Genomic DNA, 16514 nt, shown 5'->3' on the forward strand with positions numbered 1-16514 from the left:
GATTTGTTGATTATTATTTTTTGGTGGATTAAGTTTAAAACCGTACTTCTAGGAAGCTCCTAGAAATAGACTCCCCGAAGAGTGGGCAAATCTCCGGGGCACAGCCCACAGCAACCAATCACACTCTACATCACACTCCGCAACCAATCACACTCTACATCACACTCCGCAACCAATCACACTCTACATCACACTCCGCAACCAATCACACTCTACATTTCCCTTTTTGATAAACAGAAAAATAGGTTTCTCCAGGTTTCTGCCTGCTTGTTATATTTCTGCCAGCAGGTGGCGCTCGCTAGAAGACAGAGCGGAGGTGACGTCACTAGGTCACCGCACTGCGTGCTGGGAGATGTAGTTTTCCTGTAGCTAAGCGCCTGAAACCCGGGAACTGGTGACCTCTGACCCCGCGGCATGGAGGCTGAGCAGAGAGAAGCAATTATCGCTGAGCTCAGAGCCATTCAGAGCAGCACGGACAGTCTGTAAGGTTTCATCTTCAGCTGAGTACGCGTCAGTCGTGTGTTGCTTCATGTTCATGTTAGCGGAACTACAAGACCCAGCATGCAGCCAGCCCTGTCGCTGGCAGGTTATGCTGGGGGTTATAGTTCTTGCGAATGCAATTTTTTCCCCCCGAGTGCACAGACTAAAGTATTGTAGGCCGCAAGTCACAAAGGAGAGCCTAGTCTGCAGTGACCTGCTGCTCTGTGACTGCGGGACTACAACCCCCAGCATCCCATGAGCAAATAGTAGGTTTTGCATGTTGTTATCAGTTATAGACCTATTGATATTAAAGTGGGGCCTGTAAGGTAATTGCTTAAAGGGGTTTTCCATCTTCTGGGGCCCTTTGGGTGGACGCCAGTGCTGGGTTCCAGCTCCCCCCTCTGTCCACCTGTCACTATCCGGTTTGACGGCCACTGCAGCCAATCATTGGCCGCCGCTATGCCGCACGAGAAGGACGCGTCGCTGCTGCAAGTTGACATGCAAGGAGGAACGCGCTGCAGCAGTTGGGCCCAAAAGGCCCCGGAATATAGAAAACCCCTTTTAATAGCAGTTCGCACCTGCAGAACTGAATGGAATTAGGGTACTTACTACTTTTACACTAGCGTTAACGTTTTCCGGTATTGAGTTCTGTCATAGGTGCTCAATACCGGAGAAAAAAAACGCATCAGTTTTGCCCTACTGCCTTCTGAATAGAAAGCAAGTCTGTTCAGTATGCATCAGGATGTCTTCCGTTCCGTCCCTTTTACGTTATTTGGCCGGAGAGAATACCGCCGCATGCTACGATATTTTCTCCGGCCCAAATTCTGGAACACTTGCCGGCATTCATTTCCATTGAAATCTATTAATGCCGGATCCGGTACCCAGTGTTCAGGAAATTGCTGCGTTGACGGATCCGGTTTTCCGGTCTGACCTTTTTAAAAATGTGGAGAAAAATAAATAAATACCGGATCCGTTTTTCCGGATGACTCCGGAGAAACGGTTCCGGTATTTCAATGCATTTGTCAGACGGATCCGGGAATAAATAAATATCAGTTTGCATACGGATTTCCGGATCCGGCAGGCAGTTCCGGCAACAGAACTGCCTGCCGGAATCCAACAACGCTAGTGTGAAAGTAGCCTTAGACTTCATCAGCATACATTAAAGGGGTATTCCTTTTGTTAAAAGTTATCCCCTATCCACAGAAAAAGGGGCTTTAAATAGTCGCAAAACATGGCATTTTATTTTTTTTTTACGCCGCCCTCGCCACTTTTCCAAAAAGGGAAAGGGGCGTGACCAACACTCATTTACACCGGCAAAATGAAGCCAGAAAGCTATGGTGTAAATTGGGCGCATCCTCCAGCAGCGCAGAGAGTGCTGGTCTTGAGAAATCTCCCCCTTTTGTTGTGATGCGTTACTGCTTACCACAAGCTGATATATTGTTTGCTTTTTTCCCTTTATTGTAGAGTCCAGTCGCTAAAACAGCTGGTGGAGTTCACGGACCCCGAAAAAGGAGAGCTGCTGCAAGCCCAGAACAAGGTGCATTGTTGTAGGAGGCTCTGGTCACATCCGGGTGGCGGTTTCCATTCCGTCGTCTTAAAGGGGTTGTCCGGGTTCACCCCTGCGGCCCTCCTGACATGAGCATCAGAGCAGTTCATGCTCCGATGCTCTCCTTTGCCCTGCGCTAAATTGCGCAGGGCAAAGGCATTTTTTGGAGATCCGGTGACATATCGGGGCTCTCCATGGGGCTGCCAGGAACCCCGGTGACGTCACCGGCACTGATGGGCGGGATTTAGCGCTGCCCTAGCCAGTAAAACAGCAAGGGCAGCGCTAAAGCCCGCCCATCAGAGCCTGACGTCACCGAACACACTGCCGGGCGGAAGCTTCTGCCCGGCAGTCTGTTATTGAAAACAAAAGAGCCCGTGCCCTGCGCGATCTAGCGCAGGGCAAGGGAGCACATCGGAGCATGAGATGCTCCGATGCTAGCCTCAGGGAGGCTGCCTGGGTGAAAATAAGGGTATGTCCGGGTTCAACTCTGAACCCGGACAACCCCTTTAATGGAAAGGGTAGCGATGCGTCCAGCACAATTTTTCCAGTTGAATGTGACTAAATTTATAGCAGTGGCTCCGAGCGAGCGCGTGTAATCGGAGCTTCATCCTGCAGAGCTTCCTTAAAGGGGCTGTGCCATTAAGACAACTTTTTCCCTGCCCACAGGATAGGGGTTAGGTGCCTGATTCATGGCCGGTGGTTTATTGTTTTTCATAGATCACTGGCCATGCATAAAACTACTGTTGACCAGTCTCCAACTGGTGGGGCCTCTGCTGCTCCATAGGACTGCTGGACACAGCAGAGAGCTTGTACTCTATCTCCGGCAGGCCCGTTGAGAGGAGTGTGCGTGTCTGCTGCTCTATTCTAACAGGGAGCACTGACCCCCGTTCTAGTGATCGTTGAGGGCCCCAGCTGTCTGCCTGCTGACGATCAGACACTTATCCCCTAACCCTGTGATGGCTAACCTCCGGCACTCCAACTGTGGTAAAACTACAACTCCCACGATGCACACTTGCTTGGCTGTTCTCAGAACTCCACAGACATGAATGCAGCATGCTGGGAGTTGTAGTTTCACCACAGCTGGAGTGCCGGAGGTTAGCCATCACTGCCCTAACCTGTGGATAACCCTTTAAATGGGATGTCCGACATAAACCATGAAGGCTTCTCAAGGACTTGCTGTTCTCGCACCCATTGTGACCAAGAATGGGTCCTCGTCACCGTCAGGTTTGACTTATGTCTGACAACTAAACCCCCTTCCCACCACCTTCCTGCTTTTTTGGTAGCCTGGATTAACCTCTTCACTGCTAAGAGCATATGTGATATGTCCTGACTTTAAATCTATGATATTTGTAGAGTGTTGCTGTTAAAGCCCGGAATCTTAGCTTTCCAGTGATACCAGGCTCCATATTGTAGGTGAAATATCCAGGGTGTAACGTTCGTGTGAAGTTATATTTTTACAATGTGCCCGATGTTTACTTTCCGAAAATATACTTGTACAGGGGGATATATTTTTATGTTAGAACTCAGGTTTTATTCAAAAGCATGAAAATTATCCTGGCATTGAAAGGGTTACTCAACTCGGCAAATGATGTATCCTTCCTAAGATTAACTTCATAATATGTTTGCTTCCAGGCATCTGAGTCTTTATCCGTGTGGAAGAGACTGTTTTCTGCCGCCGCACCACCGTTGCCCCCCAGCCCTTGAGTCATGTCAGACGGAAGAGACAGCACTGCAAAACCTTTCAGTGCTTTTGAATACGAATCCCCTAATGACCCTGACACAATCTCACTTAGCGATTCAGACCCTGAATCGGCGGATGAAGCAGAGGTGACGTCTCTTAGTCCTGGAGAAGAAGAGGAGGATGACGAAGACGACACTAGACGGGGAGAAGAGCAAAAAGAGCAAAAATCTTCAGTGCTTCCATTCACCCTAAAGGGAGGCAATGCACGCTTCTCCCAGCGCAGCCATGACATCTTTGGAGGTCTTCTAGGCGTACAGAAAAGTTCACCTCTTGACCGACAGAATAGAAAACGCGAGGTAGCGTTGTCTGATGATGATGATGATGACAAAGAAGAAATTTCTGATAGTGTCAGTGGTGGGGTCGAAGCAGCACCTGTCAAACCAACCAGTAAGGGTTCTACCAGTGCAAAAACCGTGGGTCCCACTGGACGCGTACCAGATTATTTGTCGCACCCGGAACGGTGGACAAAATACAGCTTGGAGAATGTTCCTGATACCAGCGATCGAACAAACCGCAATACAGCTCTCAACTTTCTAACTGAGCTAAAGCATAAAAAGGAAGCTCAAGAGGTCCCCAAAGATGCCAGCGTATGTTCTTTCAACCAGGACTCCTCCAGTTCTGGAGAGGGCAGAATTCTCTTTTCAAGGCCCACCAAAAAGGGCCAACAGAGCAGTGATAAAAGAGGGTTACAGTCGGGATCTCTGCGCATGTCCGAGGCGCTGACTGAAGAAGGACAAGACAAGAGTGAAGAGGTGCCAGGAGAGCGGGCAGGGGCCGAGACCTTGGGGTTCCATGGAGTGAAAAAACGAGCCCGAAAAAATATCAGGCCTAAAAAAGTTATTGAAGAAGAAGGAGACTCTTCTTAAAGAAGTTGAAGATGATCATGGGTTAGACTTGGCTGAACCTAAAATGTAATAATACACGTAAAAAGTTAGTAACATTGTGCAGATAGCAGGATGCTAAAATTTTAAAATGTCTCCCACCATGATCACAACATGTCTCCAGCTCTGAGAACCTCCTGAGACATCTACATACATAAGTGTGAATGAAGCCAGCAGCTCTTTTTATAATCTTCTCTCGTATAATGGGAGGAGTTTTTACCTATTGTGGTCCTTTAAATGGATGCACAATTCTTCACATAGCGTATTGCAGTGAGTGCTTCATAACTTCTTTGCTTGTGTACATTTTACAAATCCATGGAAAAAGAATGCATGCGTAGGATCCTTCGCTCAGGGACTGGATCACTCGTTGTTACCGAAGAACCTATTTCCTAGCCCTAAACAATCCTATCAGTTTCCTTAAAGAAAACCCATTAGAGCAGTGTTCCTCAACTCTGGTCCTCAAGGCCCACCTGCCGGTCATGTTTTCAGGATTTCCTTGGTATTGAGCAGGTGATATAAATAGTTTCCATGCATCAGGACTTACCACAGGTATTCATTCTGTGGGATATTCTCAAATCATGACCAGTCGGTGGGCCCTGGCCCCTTTATTATGCTTTGTTTTGCCACCAAGGATAGAAGGGCCAGGTTTTTGTTTTTTCCTTCAACCCAAGGGCCAGTTTCCCCCTTCCTCCTTTCTCTGAATGCAGTTGAAGAGAGGAGTCCTACATAGGATGTCTCCACCCAGTAGAACAGACGATGGGACTCTCTCCACGGGCCCCATAGCAGCTGCAGGATCTGCCTCTATGGTAGTAGTACACCCACAAACTAAACTTCCACTGGGGCAGGTATCTTTTCCCTATTGTGGGGCAGCTTTAACGATATGTCACACGTGATTTATAGTTGAATTTCTCTCCAGGACTAGACTTTTTTTCTGGTCAAGTATAGAAATGATATATGCACAATCACTTCCTGCCCGGGAAAGCCCAATGGGGGAGATTTATCATCTCCTTTGTGCCCGAAAAGTGGCATTAAAAAGTTGCAAACTTATATGGTTGTAACTTTTTAAAAACAATTGTCGCATCTCCTAGTTTTATGCCATCCTTGCCACTTTTCATAAAGGCAGCGTGGCCAGCAGCCGCCACAAATTTATCTTCACTTACGCCAGTTTTCTGGCACAAATGAAGCCAGAAATCTACGGCAGCTCAGAGCTTTCTGTTTTAGGGGCACGGACTGCAGGAGGATGAGCCTAATTCTTAATGAGGCCTGAGCCTCCTCCTAAATTAGGTGCATCCTCCAGCAGAGTAGGGGATATCAAGACTGGCGCAGAAAGCGCTGGTCTTTATAAATCTCCCCCAATATGCTCAGGTAAAATTAACCCCCATCCCCCCTCCTTCCCAGACAGAGTTAGTAAATTTAGGAATAACCCTTCTGACAGGTCCTCAGCACTTGATCAGGGGGCTCGTACAAATACCATTGATGTGTATGGTAGAGGAATTGTGTGTTTTTGACTTAGACGTTGCATTCAGGCTTTTCCTTTTTGTAACTTTTGATGTTTGTTTTGCTGAAACTATGATTAAAGGGTGACAATGGCAAAATCCTAAAGCAGTATTGAATTTATATGTATATGTGAGTGTGAACCCCCCCCTTCATTGAGGAGTCACTTACTTTTGACCACAAAATTGCTTCATTGAACAAACAAAAAAAAAGTGCATTTTGCGGCCTGTCTTGTGAAGAGTGAGGGTTGACATGTGGTAGTAAATGTATACAGGGGACCTCCAACCACAGAAAACTTCAATACTGAAAACATTAAGATTTGGATTATAATAGAATTCCATTAACTGTTCAGCCACATTATGGCATGATTACAAGTAAGGTTTCAAAGCTGAGAGGCTACAGCTCCCTTATTTATCTGATATGGGCCCAGGAAATCCAGACCATTAGGTATGTCTGGGTTAAAATGTGCCCAAGATGTTGATTCTGTAAGCCGTTTGCCACTGGCCAGACTGGGGTAAGGCATCTAAAGGATCTCCTGGTCTTCACCCTCGTCTCCTGCAAGAAGATATGGACTCTGAAGGAGGATCCCCAAGTCTTAGTCCCCAGAATAGTCATAGATTGATTGACAATAGTAGCATAGTCCAGAATAGATTGTAACCAGGATGTGACAGGCCAGAGGACAGGAAAGGAGTGTAGTCAGGAAAGGAGCCAAGGGTCAGAGCTAGGTGTAGAACAAGAGTACCAGATGAACAGTCCTGAGGCAAAGTCCATATCCAGGAGTAAGGACAAGGTCAGAATCGGCAGTCAAAACCAGAAACCATAAATCAAAGAATGAGAGTTAGGACAAAGCATGAACCTCAATTAGCAGGCATAACAGGATGGTTCACCCCTTTAAAAAGGTCACCAGGCCTGATGTCTGAAGCCGCAGGAAAGTGTCTTCTGGTTTTCCTTCTCTGGCAGTGCGACAGGGACCACAGCTGTTCACCAGGTTACGGCGCTTGAACCCTCCTGCCTTTATCTTCTTGGACAGAAAATACCTGCCGGACAAAAACCATTCCCAGCCATGTTACTTTTTATGCAGCATCATTTTTGGTCAACCAGTTAGTCTGCTGTCACACAGTCAGTGTTTGCTCAGTGATTTTCATCAGTGAATGTGAGCCAGGCACAGGTCACAAACAGAACAGGGTCAAATCTTTCCATTATACCTCATCTCTCTGTGTAGCCTCCACACCTAGTTTTAGCTCACAATCACTGATGGAAATCATTGATCAGACACCGACTGTAAAAGCGGTCTTAGGTCTCGTTCACACGACCGCTGTTTTGGTCCATGTCCGATCTGCATTTTTGCGGATTGCACACGGATCTATTTACATCTGTGCGGCTTTTCCACAGATTATAGAACATGTCCTATTCTTGGCCATTTTGCAGACAAGAATAGGCATTTCTATAATAGAGGAAAGTGCGGGATACACACGGGCCGGTATGTGTACTTTGCAGATCCACGGTTTGCAGACCGCAAGAGACCTGGTCGTGTGCATGAAGCCTTAGGCCCCTTTCACACGAGTGAGTTTTCTGTGAACGCATAGCACCCGCACTGAATCCTGACCCATTCATTTTAATGGGGCTGTGCACACGAGCATTGGTTTTCACACATCTGTTCTGCGTTGCGTGAAAATCGCAGCATGTTCTATATTCTGCCTTTTTCACGCAGCCCTGGCCCCATAGAAGTGAATGGGGCTTCAGTGAAAAACGCATTGCATCCGCAAGCAGGTGCAGTGCGTTTTTCACTGATGATTGCTAGGAGATGTTGTTTGTAAACCTTCCGTTTTTTATCACGCGCATGAAAAATGCATTGCACCCGCGCGGAAAAAAAATGGAACAACAACGCAATCGCAGACAAAACTGACTGAACTTGCGTGCAAACTGGTGCGAGTTTCACTAAACGCATCCGGAGCTGATCCGTCACCCTCATGTGAAAGAGGCCTTACTCAGTGAATCTTCCCCCTACCTCTAGTTTCTGCTTTCCTCTCTGTGTCCATTGAGTTGTATCTGAACAGAGCCTTTATTCTAGTCTATACCCTATGAGGAAGTGAAGTCATTAGCCGTTAATATTGATGACCTATCCTTAGGATAGGTCATCAATATCTGATTGGCGGGGGTCTCGCTCCTGGCACCTCTGCCCTTCAGCTGTTTGCCGAGGAGGCGGCGCTCCTGGTCTTTATGCCTCATCTCCTGTGGAGCGCTGGCGTAGTGTGATTAATAGTACTTTCTCCATTCACCTGAATGGGGATGCAATGCGTTTTTCACTGAAGCCCCATTCACTTCTATGGGGCCAGGGCTGTGTGAAAAAGGCAGAATATAGAACGTGCTGCGATTTTCACCTGAATGGAGCGAGTACTTGTGTTAAACTGCACTTACAAGACAACACCCCCCCCCTTCCTTTAAAACAGCTGATCGTCCGGGAGGCGGACCCTCACTACACACTATGCTCTGGCGTACACTTGTTTTTTTAAAGGGGCTTTCCGAGATTTTAATACAGATGGTTATCAGTATCTGATCGTGGGGGGTCCAACTCTTGGGACCCCAGCCAATCAGCCATTGGAGAAGGAAGTAGCGCTGCTGCCTTCTCGCTGCTTTTCCTAGACCAGTGACGACACTTCATCGGTCACATGGCCTAGACGCAGCTCATTCAAGTGAATGGTGCCGAGTGCAATACCAAGCACAGCCGCTATACAACGTACAGTGCTGTGCTTGGTGAACATGGAGAAGGTTGCGGTGCCCACAGAAGCTCCGGTGCTTTCCCAAAAAGCTGATCGGCAGGGGCGTCGGACCCCCACTGATCAGGTAATGACTTGTCCTGAGGATAGGTCATAAGTACTAAAGTCTCAGAAAACCTTTTTAAGGTCAGGGCTGTTGTAGGCATATGCCACTTTTGGACAGCCAGTTATCTTGCATATGCTGGCACATTAAAGAGCATCTGTCAGCATGATCAACCCTAGTAAAGAGCCTGTTAGGGTTAATCAAACTGAGTGTAACAACCCCTCTTGCAGTGATGTGTAGTTTTTGAAAAAAATTCATACATTGATTTTTATTCTAATGAAGTGCTCGGAGCACCAAGGTGCAAGCCTAGCTCTGGCACTGCTGAACCTTTGCCAGTCCCTCTTCCCCACAGAGGCCAGGCATTCACACTGTTCAGATGCCTGGCCCTGAAATATCACCCTGCTATGAGATCCGAACTGTACACGTGCCGATTGTACTACCACCGACGGATGCTTGGCCCTGTCAATAAGTGAGGGAGCCAGGAGGTAAAGCGGTGCTCCAAAGTTATACGTCTGCTCCTGGTGTAAAAGTGTGAATTTCTCAAGCACTACACATTGGATTGCTGCAATAATGGGGTCCTTGCACTTGGCGAGATCAGCCCAGGGTTTACTAGGGTTGATCATGCTGACAGACGCTCTTTAAGTCTGAAGACCTTAAAAGAAATGTTGCGGTTGTTTGCATAAAGCCCTCAAAAATAGCCAGAAATGAAGAATTGGTAGAAGAGCGGCCCAAGTCATGGAGACACAAGCTGTATGTCTTACATCTTCTAACGGGTAGTAGGGTGGCGATGTTCTGGAGGTAACGTATGTGATAGCACTCTACATACATAGCTCCTCCATGAACTGATGGAAATGTCTTATGGCACACGGATGTTGGCTTACTTTTCTCACTGAATGATACCTTACATAAGGTGACCACTAATTGGCTATTGCTGATTAGTCTGTAGATCAAAAGAAGAGTATTTCTCGCAGATTTTGTCTTACACATGTGAACATGAAGTGAAGTTTCTGAGGAATATGGGCACCTTCAGGCATTTCCATGAAATTTGAGACGTTTCTTACTGACTGGCTGGTCGAGGAAACCACATAATGACTATAGAGGGACAATGAGCAGGTGTGCCGGCGTACTACTACCCCACTTATTTTCTGTCATGTCCTCTACAGTTTTACTTTCTTCTTCAGTTTTTTTTTTTTTTTTCAAAAAAATCAATTTCCAATGAACTTCTCTCAGCTCTCTCAACAACTTTTGTTCAGACAGTTTCCAGATCTAGGGACCCCATATCTGCCAAAATGTATGTACCGCACTGCGCAAATGTTTAGGCAGGTGTGGGGAAAGAATGCTGCATTGTAAAAGTGATTTAAAAAATAGAAGTGTTAATAGTTTATTTTTATCAGTTAAAATGCAAAGTGAATGAAGAAAAAAAAAAATTAAATCAAATCCAATATTCGGTGTGACCGCCCTTTGCCTTCAGTTCCTCTAGGTACACTTGTTGTTGTTCAAAACATCATGGGAGAACTAAGCACAGATCTTCTGTGGATGTAGGCTTGCTCAGATCCTCCTGTCTCTTCATGTGCCGTATTTTACGCCCTATATGACGCACCTGCCCATAAGATGCACCTAGGTTTTAGAGGAGGACAAAAATATTTTTCATTAGATATCAGACCTCAACTCACAGCCCCAATCAAACCCCCAATGTTAATAAGACCCTCAGATCAGACCCCCAATGTGAATGACCCCAATCAGACCTCAGATAAGAGCCCCAATTTAAATAAGACCCCTCAGATCAGTCCCCAGCCTCAGATAATCCCACAGCCATAGATCAGACTCCCATGCCTCAGATCAGACCCTCTTGCCTCAGATGACATATAATAAAAAAAATCAACTTACCTCTCCTGCTGCGGACGCCGCCACTCCTCACCTTCAGCGCTCTTCTTCTTCCTGCCGCGGTTGTGCTGTGACCTGACGCGCACAACGTGAGGTCGCAGAGCGTGCAGCACGCTGTGTGCAGTCACAGCACAGCCGACAGCAGAGGACCAGGAAGCGGTGAGTACAGAGCCCAGGGAGCGCTGCATTCACCACTTCCCAGTCCCGGTCCACCACCACTTTGGGGGGAAAAAATACAGTAATCCCAGACAGACTCCATGATGTTGAGATAGGGCTCTGTGGGGGCCATATTATCACTTCCAGGACTCTATGCTCTTCTTTACATGTAATATAGTTCTTAATGACGTATGTATAATGTATGTTTGTGGTCCTAATCCTGCTGCAGAATAAGGCCTCATGCACACAACCGTTTTTGGGGTCCGCATCCGAGCCGCAGTTTTTGCGGCTCGGGTGTGTAATGGGGTTCCGAAGGTGCACTCGGTCCCCCATTGCCCGCAGAACTGTTGCTTAGCTTTGGGAATGAGCATCTGTGTTTGACCTCATTCCCAGGGCGGCTTTACTGCTGGGTGGCTCCCTGCTCCTAAGTCTGCCTTGAGCGCCGAGCTGATCACTCTGTGCTCAACTGTTTGGTCTGTCGCTCATGTGACGCTGGCCACGTCACATGACACTCACTCCCCACTATAAATACAGGCAGCCTGCTAGCCACAGGTTGCCTGTTAATTTCTAGGTTCCTGGCTATTTGTTGGACTACTGAATACTCACCTGATTCCGTTCCCTGACGATCCTTTGGCTGCTCCTCCCGTACTGCACATCCGTCCTGGTATTGTGACCTCGGCTCCCACCTGACTACTTTCTTAGGACTCCTCTTGTACTTCTCTACTCTCCTGGTATTTGACCCCGGCTTCTCCTGACCATTCTTTGCTTAACCCTTTGTACTGCGTAGCTCTCTTGGTTCTGACCCGGTCCGTTCATGTTCCGTATTTTGTCTTGTCTGTCTTCCCTGCACGTATCCTAAGTTAGGGACTGTCGTCCAGTTGTCCCCTGTCATCAGGACTCGTGAGGCAAGTAGGCAGGGCCAGGGGTGAGGGTGGAGCGCAGTGGTCACTATCCTTCCCCCTGTGTGTATGTGGACGTGACTGTTACAGATTAACAGGCCCAATAATCACTGTATAATGAATCCTCTTACTACCCTGACTGACCATGTCTCTAACTTGACACAAATGGTGCAGGAGCTAGGAGAGAGACTCTGTTCTTGTGAGTTAGGGCAAGGTTCTTCCACTCCTCTGTCCTCCAGTCCACATTTTGAACCCCAGATCAAGCTCCCAGAACCCTTTTCTGGAGACCGGAAGAGGTTTCTCTCCTTTAAGGAGAATTGCAAACTCTACTTCCGTTTGCGCCCCGTGTCCTCCGGTCCCGAGAGCCAACGCGTGGGGATTTTCATTTCTCTACTACAGGGTGATCCCCAGTACTGGGCATTTTCGTTACCTCCTGGGGCCAGTTGTCTAACTTCTGTGGAGGTTTTTTTTCAGGCCCTGGGTACCCTCTATGACGAACCAGACAGGGCCCTGGTAGCCGAGACGGCTCTTAGGGCACTGGTTCAGGGCCATCTCCCTGCGGAGGAGTATTGCACCCAATTCAGACTGTGGTGTGTCCCCTCAGGATGGAATGAACCAGCCCTGAAGAGTCCATTTAGGTCTGGTCTATCTGATAATTTAAAAGATCTATTAGTCAATTACCAAATTCCTGAGACCTTAGAGGAGATGATGACCCTAGTTGTCCGACTTGACAGACGAGTTAGAGAGAGACAACAAGAACGACAGTTCTGTTCTCAGATGGTGGTCCAGCCAGAGGCCTTTTCCAGGGACAACACTGAGGTCTCCACCAAGGGACCCATGCAGGTTGGCATGACCCGGGGTAATCTTCGTCGCAGACGCGGAGAGTGCTTCTACTGTGGAGATCCTGGCCATTGGATCAACAAGTGTCCTAAGAGGGTCCTCTTTGACAAGTCTCCTAAGGCAAGACAACCTAAAGACCAAGTACACCCTGATTTTTCTAAAGGTAAGCTTTTGGTACCCATAACAATTTCTCTGGGGGTCAATAAGTGGCCGAGTAAGACCTTTATTGATTCCGGTTCAGCGGCCAGCTTTATTGACTTTGAGTTTGCTAGTAAATTGGGTATTCCTATGTTTGCTTTACCTACACCTATCCATGTCATGGCTATTGATGCTACTCCCCTGATTGGTGGTACGGTGAGGTCATGTACCTCTGAAATTTCTCTGTCCGTGGGTGTGTGCCACTCTGAGAGATGTTCTCTTTAGTCTTAGAGAACCTACCGGTTGAGGTGGTACTAGGGTTGCCTTGGCTCCGTTTACATAACCCCACAATTGATTGGTCCAAAGGAGAGTTGGTGAAATGGGCATCTAAGTGTGACTCATGCTTGTCCGTGGTCCAGGCTGGGGTTTCAGTAAGGTCTAATATACACTGCTCAAAAAAATAAAGGGAACACTTAAACAACACAATGTAACTCCAAGTCAATCACACTTCTGTAAAATCAAACTGTCCACTTAGGAAGCAACACTGAGTGACAATCAATTTCACATGCTGTTGTGCAAATGGGATAGACAACAGGTGGAAATTATAGGCAATTAGCAAGACACCCCCAATAAAGGAGTCGTTCTGCAGGTGATAACCACAGACCACTTCTCAGTTCTTATGCTTCCTGGCTGATGTTTTGGTCACTTTTGAATGCTGGCGGTGCTTTCACTCTAGTGGTAGCATGAGACGGAGTCTACAACCCACACAAGTGGCTCAGGTAGTGCAGCTTATCCAGGATGGCACATCAATGCGAGCTGTGGGAAGAAGGTTTGCTGTGTCTGTCAGCGTAGTGTCCAGAGCATGGAGGCGCTACCAGGAGACAGGCCAGTACATCAGGAGATTGTGGAGGAGGCCGTAGGAGGGCAACAACCCAGCAGCAGGACCGCTACCTCCGCCTTTGTGTAAGGAGGAACAGGAGAAGCACTGCCAGAGCCCTGCAAAATGACCTCCAGCAGGCCACAAATGTGCATATGTCTGCTCAAACGGTCAGAAACAGACTCCATGAGTGTGATATGAGGGCCCGACGTCCACAGGTGGGGGTTGTGCTTACAGCCCAACACCGTGCAGGACGTTTGGCATTTGCCAGAGAACACCAAGATTGGCAAATTAGTCACTGGTGCCCTGTGCTCTTCACAGATGAAAGCAGGTTCACACTGAGCACATGTGACAGACGTGAGTCTGGAGACGCCGTGGAGAACGTTCTGCTGCCTGCAACATCCTCCAGCATGACCGGTTTAGCAATGGGTCAGTAATGGTGTGGGGTGGCATTTCTTTGGAGGGCCGCACAGCCCTCCATGTGCTCGCCAGAGGTAGCCTCACTGCCATTAGGTACCGAGATGAGATCCTCAGACCCCTTGTGAGACCATATGCTGGTGCGGTTGGCCCTGGGTTCCTCCTAATGCAAGACAATGCTAGACCTCATGTGGCTGGAGTGTGTCAGCAGTTCCTGCAAGACGAAGGCATTGATGCTATGGACTGGCCCGCCCGTTCCCCAGACCTGAATCCAATTGAGCACATCTGGGACATCATGTGTCGCTCTATCCACCAACGTCACGTTGCACCACAGACTGTCCAGGAGTTGGCAGATGCTTTAGTCCAGGTCTGGGAGGAGATCCCTCAGGAGACCGTCCGCCACCTCATCAGGAGCATGCACAGGCGTTGTAGGGAGGTCATACAGGCACGTGGAGGCCACACACACTACTGAGCCTCATTTTGACTTGTTTTAAGGACATTACATCAAAGTTGGATCAGCCTGTAGTGTGTTTTTCCACTTTAATTTTGAGTGTGACTCCAAATCCAGACCTCCATGGGTTGAAAAATTTGATTTCCATTTTTTTATTTTTGTGTGATTTTGTTGTCAGCACATTCAACTATGTAAAGAGCAAAGTATTTCAGAAGAATATTTAATTAACTCAGATCTAGGATGTGTTATTTTTGTGTTCCCTTTATTTTTTTGAGCAGTGTATTACCCTCTGTTATTAAGGAATATTCTGATGTGTTCTCGTCCCTTACTCCAGAGGTTCTACCCCACCATAGACCTTATGATTGCGCCATAGAGCTAATTGAGGGTGCCGAATTTCCTAAAGGTCGAATTTATAATCTTTCAGGGCCTGAACGCAAGGCTATGGAAGATTATATTAAGGAGAGCCTTGCTAAAGGGCATATTAGACCTTCAGTCTCTCCTTTGGGAGCAGGGTTTTTCTTTGTTAAAAAGAAGGATGGTGGTCTTAGGCCTTGTATTGATTACCGGAGATTAAATAAAATCACTGTCCAAAATAGATACTCTCTCCCATTGATTCCGGATTTATTTAACCAGGTTTTGGGGGCAACCTGGTTTTCCAAGATTGACCTGAAAGGGGCATACAATCTAATCCGAATCAAGGAGGGAGACAAATGGAAGACAGCGTTCAATACTCCGATAGGACACTTTGAATATCAGGTGATGCCTTTTGGACTCAGCAATGCCCCAGCTGTGTTCCAAAACGTAATGAACGATATTCTTAGGGAGTTCTTAGGTAAATTTATTATTGTCTATCTTGACGACATTTTGATATTCTCTCCTGATTTCAAATCTCATGTGTCCCATGTCGAACAAGTATTAGAGGTGTTGAGGGAGAACCAGCTATCCGCTAAGCAAGAGAAATGTGTCTTTGGTGTACAGGAGATACTGTTTCTAGGGCATGTTTTAACTCCTCACGCCTTTAAGATGGATCCTGGTAAGGTTTTAGCAATTAAGGAATGGGTAAGGCCTTCATCCTTAAAGGCTTTACAACGGTTTTTGGGTTTCGCTAATTACTACCGTAAATTTATCATGAATTTTTCTGTAATTGCTAAGCCATTGACAGATCTTACTAAGAAAGGGGCGGATTTGGAGAATTGGTCTACCAAGGCCATTTCTTCATTTGAAACATTAAAAAAGGCATTCAGTAGCGCTCCCATTCTGATCTAGCCTGATCAGGAGAGACCCTTTATTGTGGAGGTGGATGCGTCCGAGGACGGTGCAGGAGCAGTCCTTTCACAAGGTCCTGCTAGCCTCACTAACCTGAGACCATGTGCCTTCTTCTCTAGGAAATTCTCTCCCACGGAGAGAAACTACGACATAGGGAATAGGGAGCTGCTGGCTATTAAATGGGCATTTGAGGAGTGGAGACATTTTTTGGAGGGGGCAAGGCATCGAGTAACTGTTGTCACTGATCATAAAAACCTAATGTTTCTCGAGTCTGCTAAGAGGTTGAATCCCCGACAAGCCCGATGGGCTCTGTTTTTTTACCCGTTTTGATTTCTCCATTACGTTCAGGCCGGGAAGTAAAAATGTGAAGGCAGACGCATTATCTCGGAGCTTCCATGCTTTTCAACCCACTGAGACGCCGCCTGAATCCATCCTACCAGCAAACATCTTCTTAACGGCTCTAACCCAGGATATTTCGGCTCGCATTAGGTCTGAACAACATCTGGCACCGGCATCCACCCCAACAGATAAGTAGTTTGTTCCCGTACAATTTCGTCTCCAGATGTTGGGTGAGTGTCACAATTCTGCCTTTTTGTGGACATCCGGGTGTTGAGGGCACTAAGG

General features: G+C 47.3%; 1 protein-coding gene across 2 annotated transcripts; it reads left to right on the plus strand.

The window, feature by feature from the left end:
* The first annotated feature begins 333 nt into the window (after nt 1-333).
* TSSC4 (tumor suppressing subtransferable candidate 4) lies at nt 334-6244 on the plus strand. 2 transcript variants are annotated; one of them, XM_040409652.1, is made up of 3 exons: nt 334-482; nt 1945-2017; nt 3659-6244. In XM_040409652.1, the coding sequence occupies exon 3, from the start codon at nt 3734-3736 to the stop codon at nt 4631-4633; it is 900 nt and encodes a 299-aa protein (XP_040265586.1). In that variant the 5' UTR covers nt 334-482; nt 1945-2017; nt 3659-3733; the 3' UTR covers nt 4634-6244. The 2 variants fall into 2 exon arrangements, with proteins under 2 accessions (XP_040265586.1, XP_040265585.1); XM_040409651.1 differs by having other exon boundaries at nt 358-504.
* Nucleotides 6245-16514: the final 10270 nt, after the last annotated feature.

The sequence above is a fragment of the Bufo bufo genome, chromosome 10 (assembly GCF_905171765.1).
Source record: "Bufo bufo chromosome 10, aBufBuf1.1, whole genome shotgun sequence".
Taxonomy (NCBI): domain Eukaryota; kingdom Metazoa; phylum Chordata; class Amphibia; order Anura; family Bufonidae; genus Bufo; species Bufo bufo.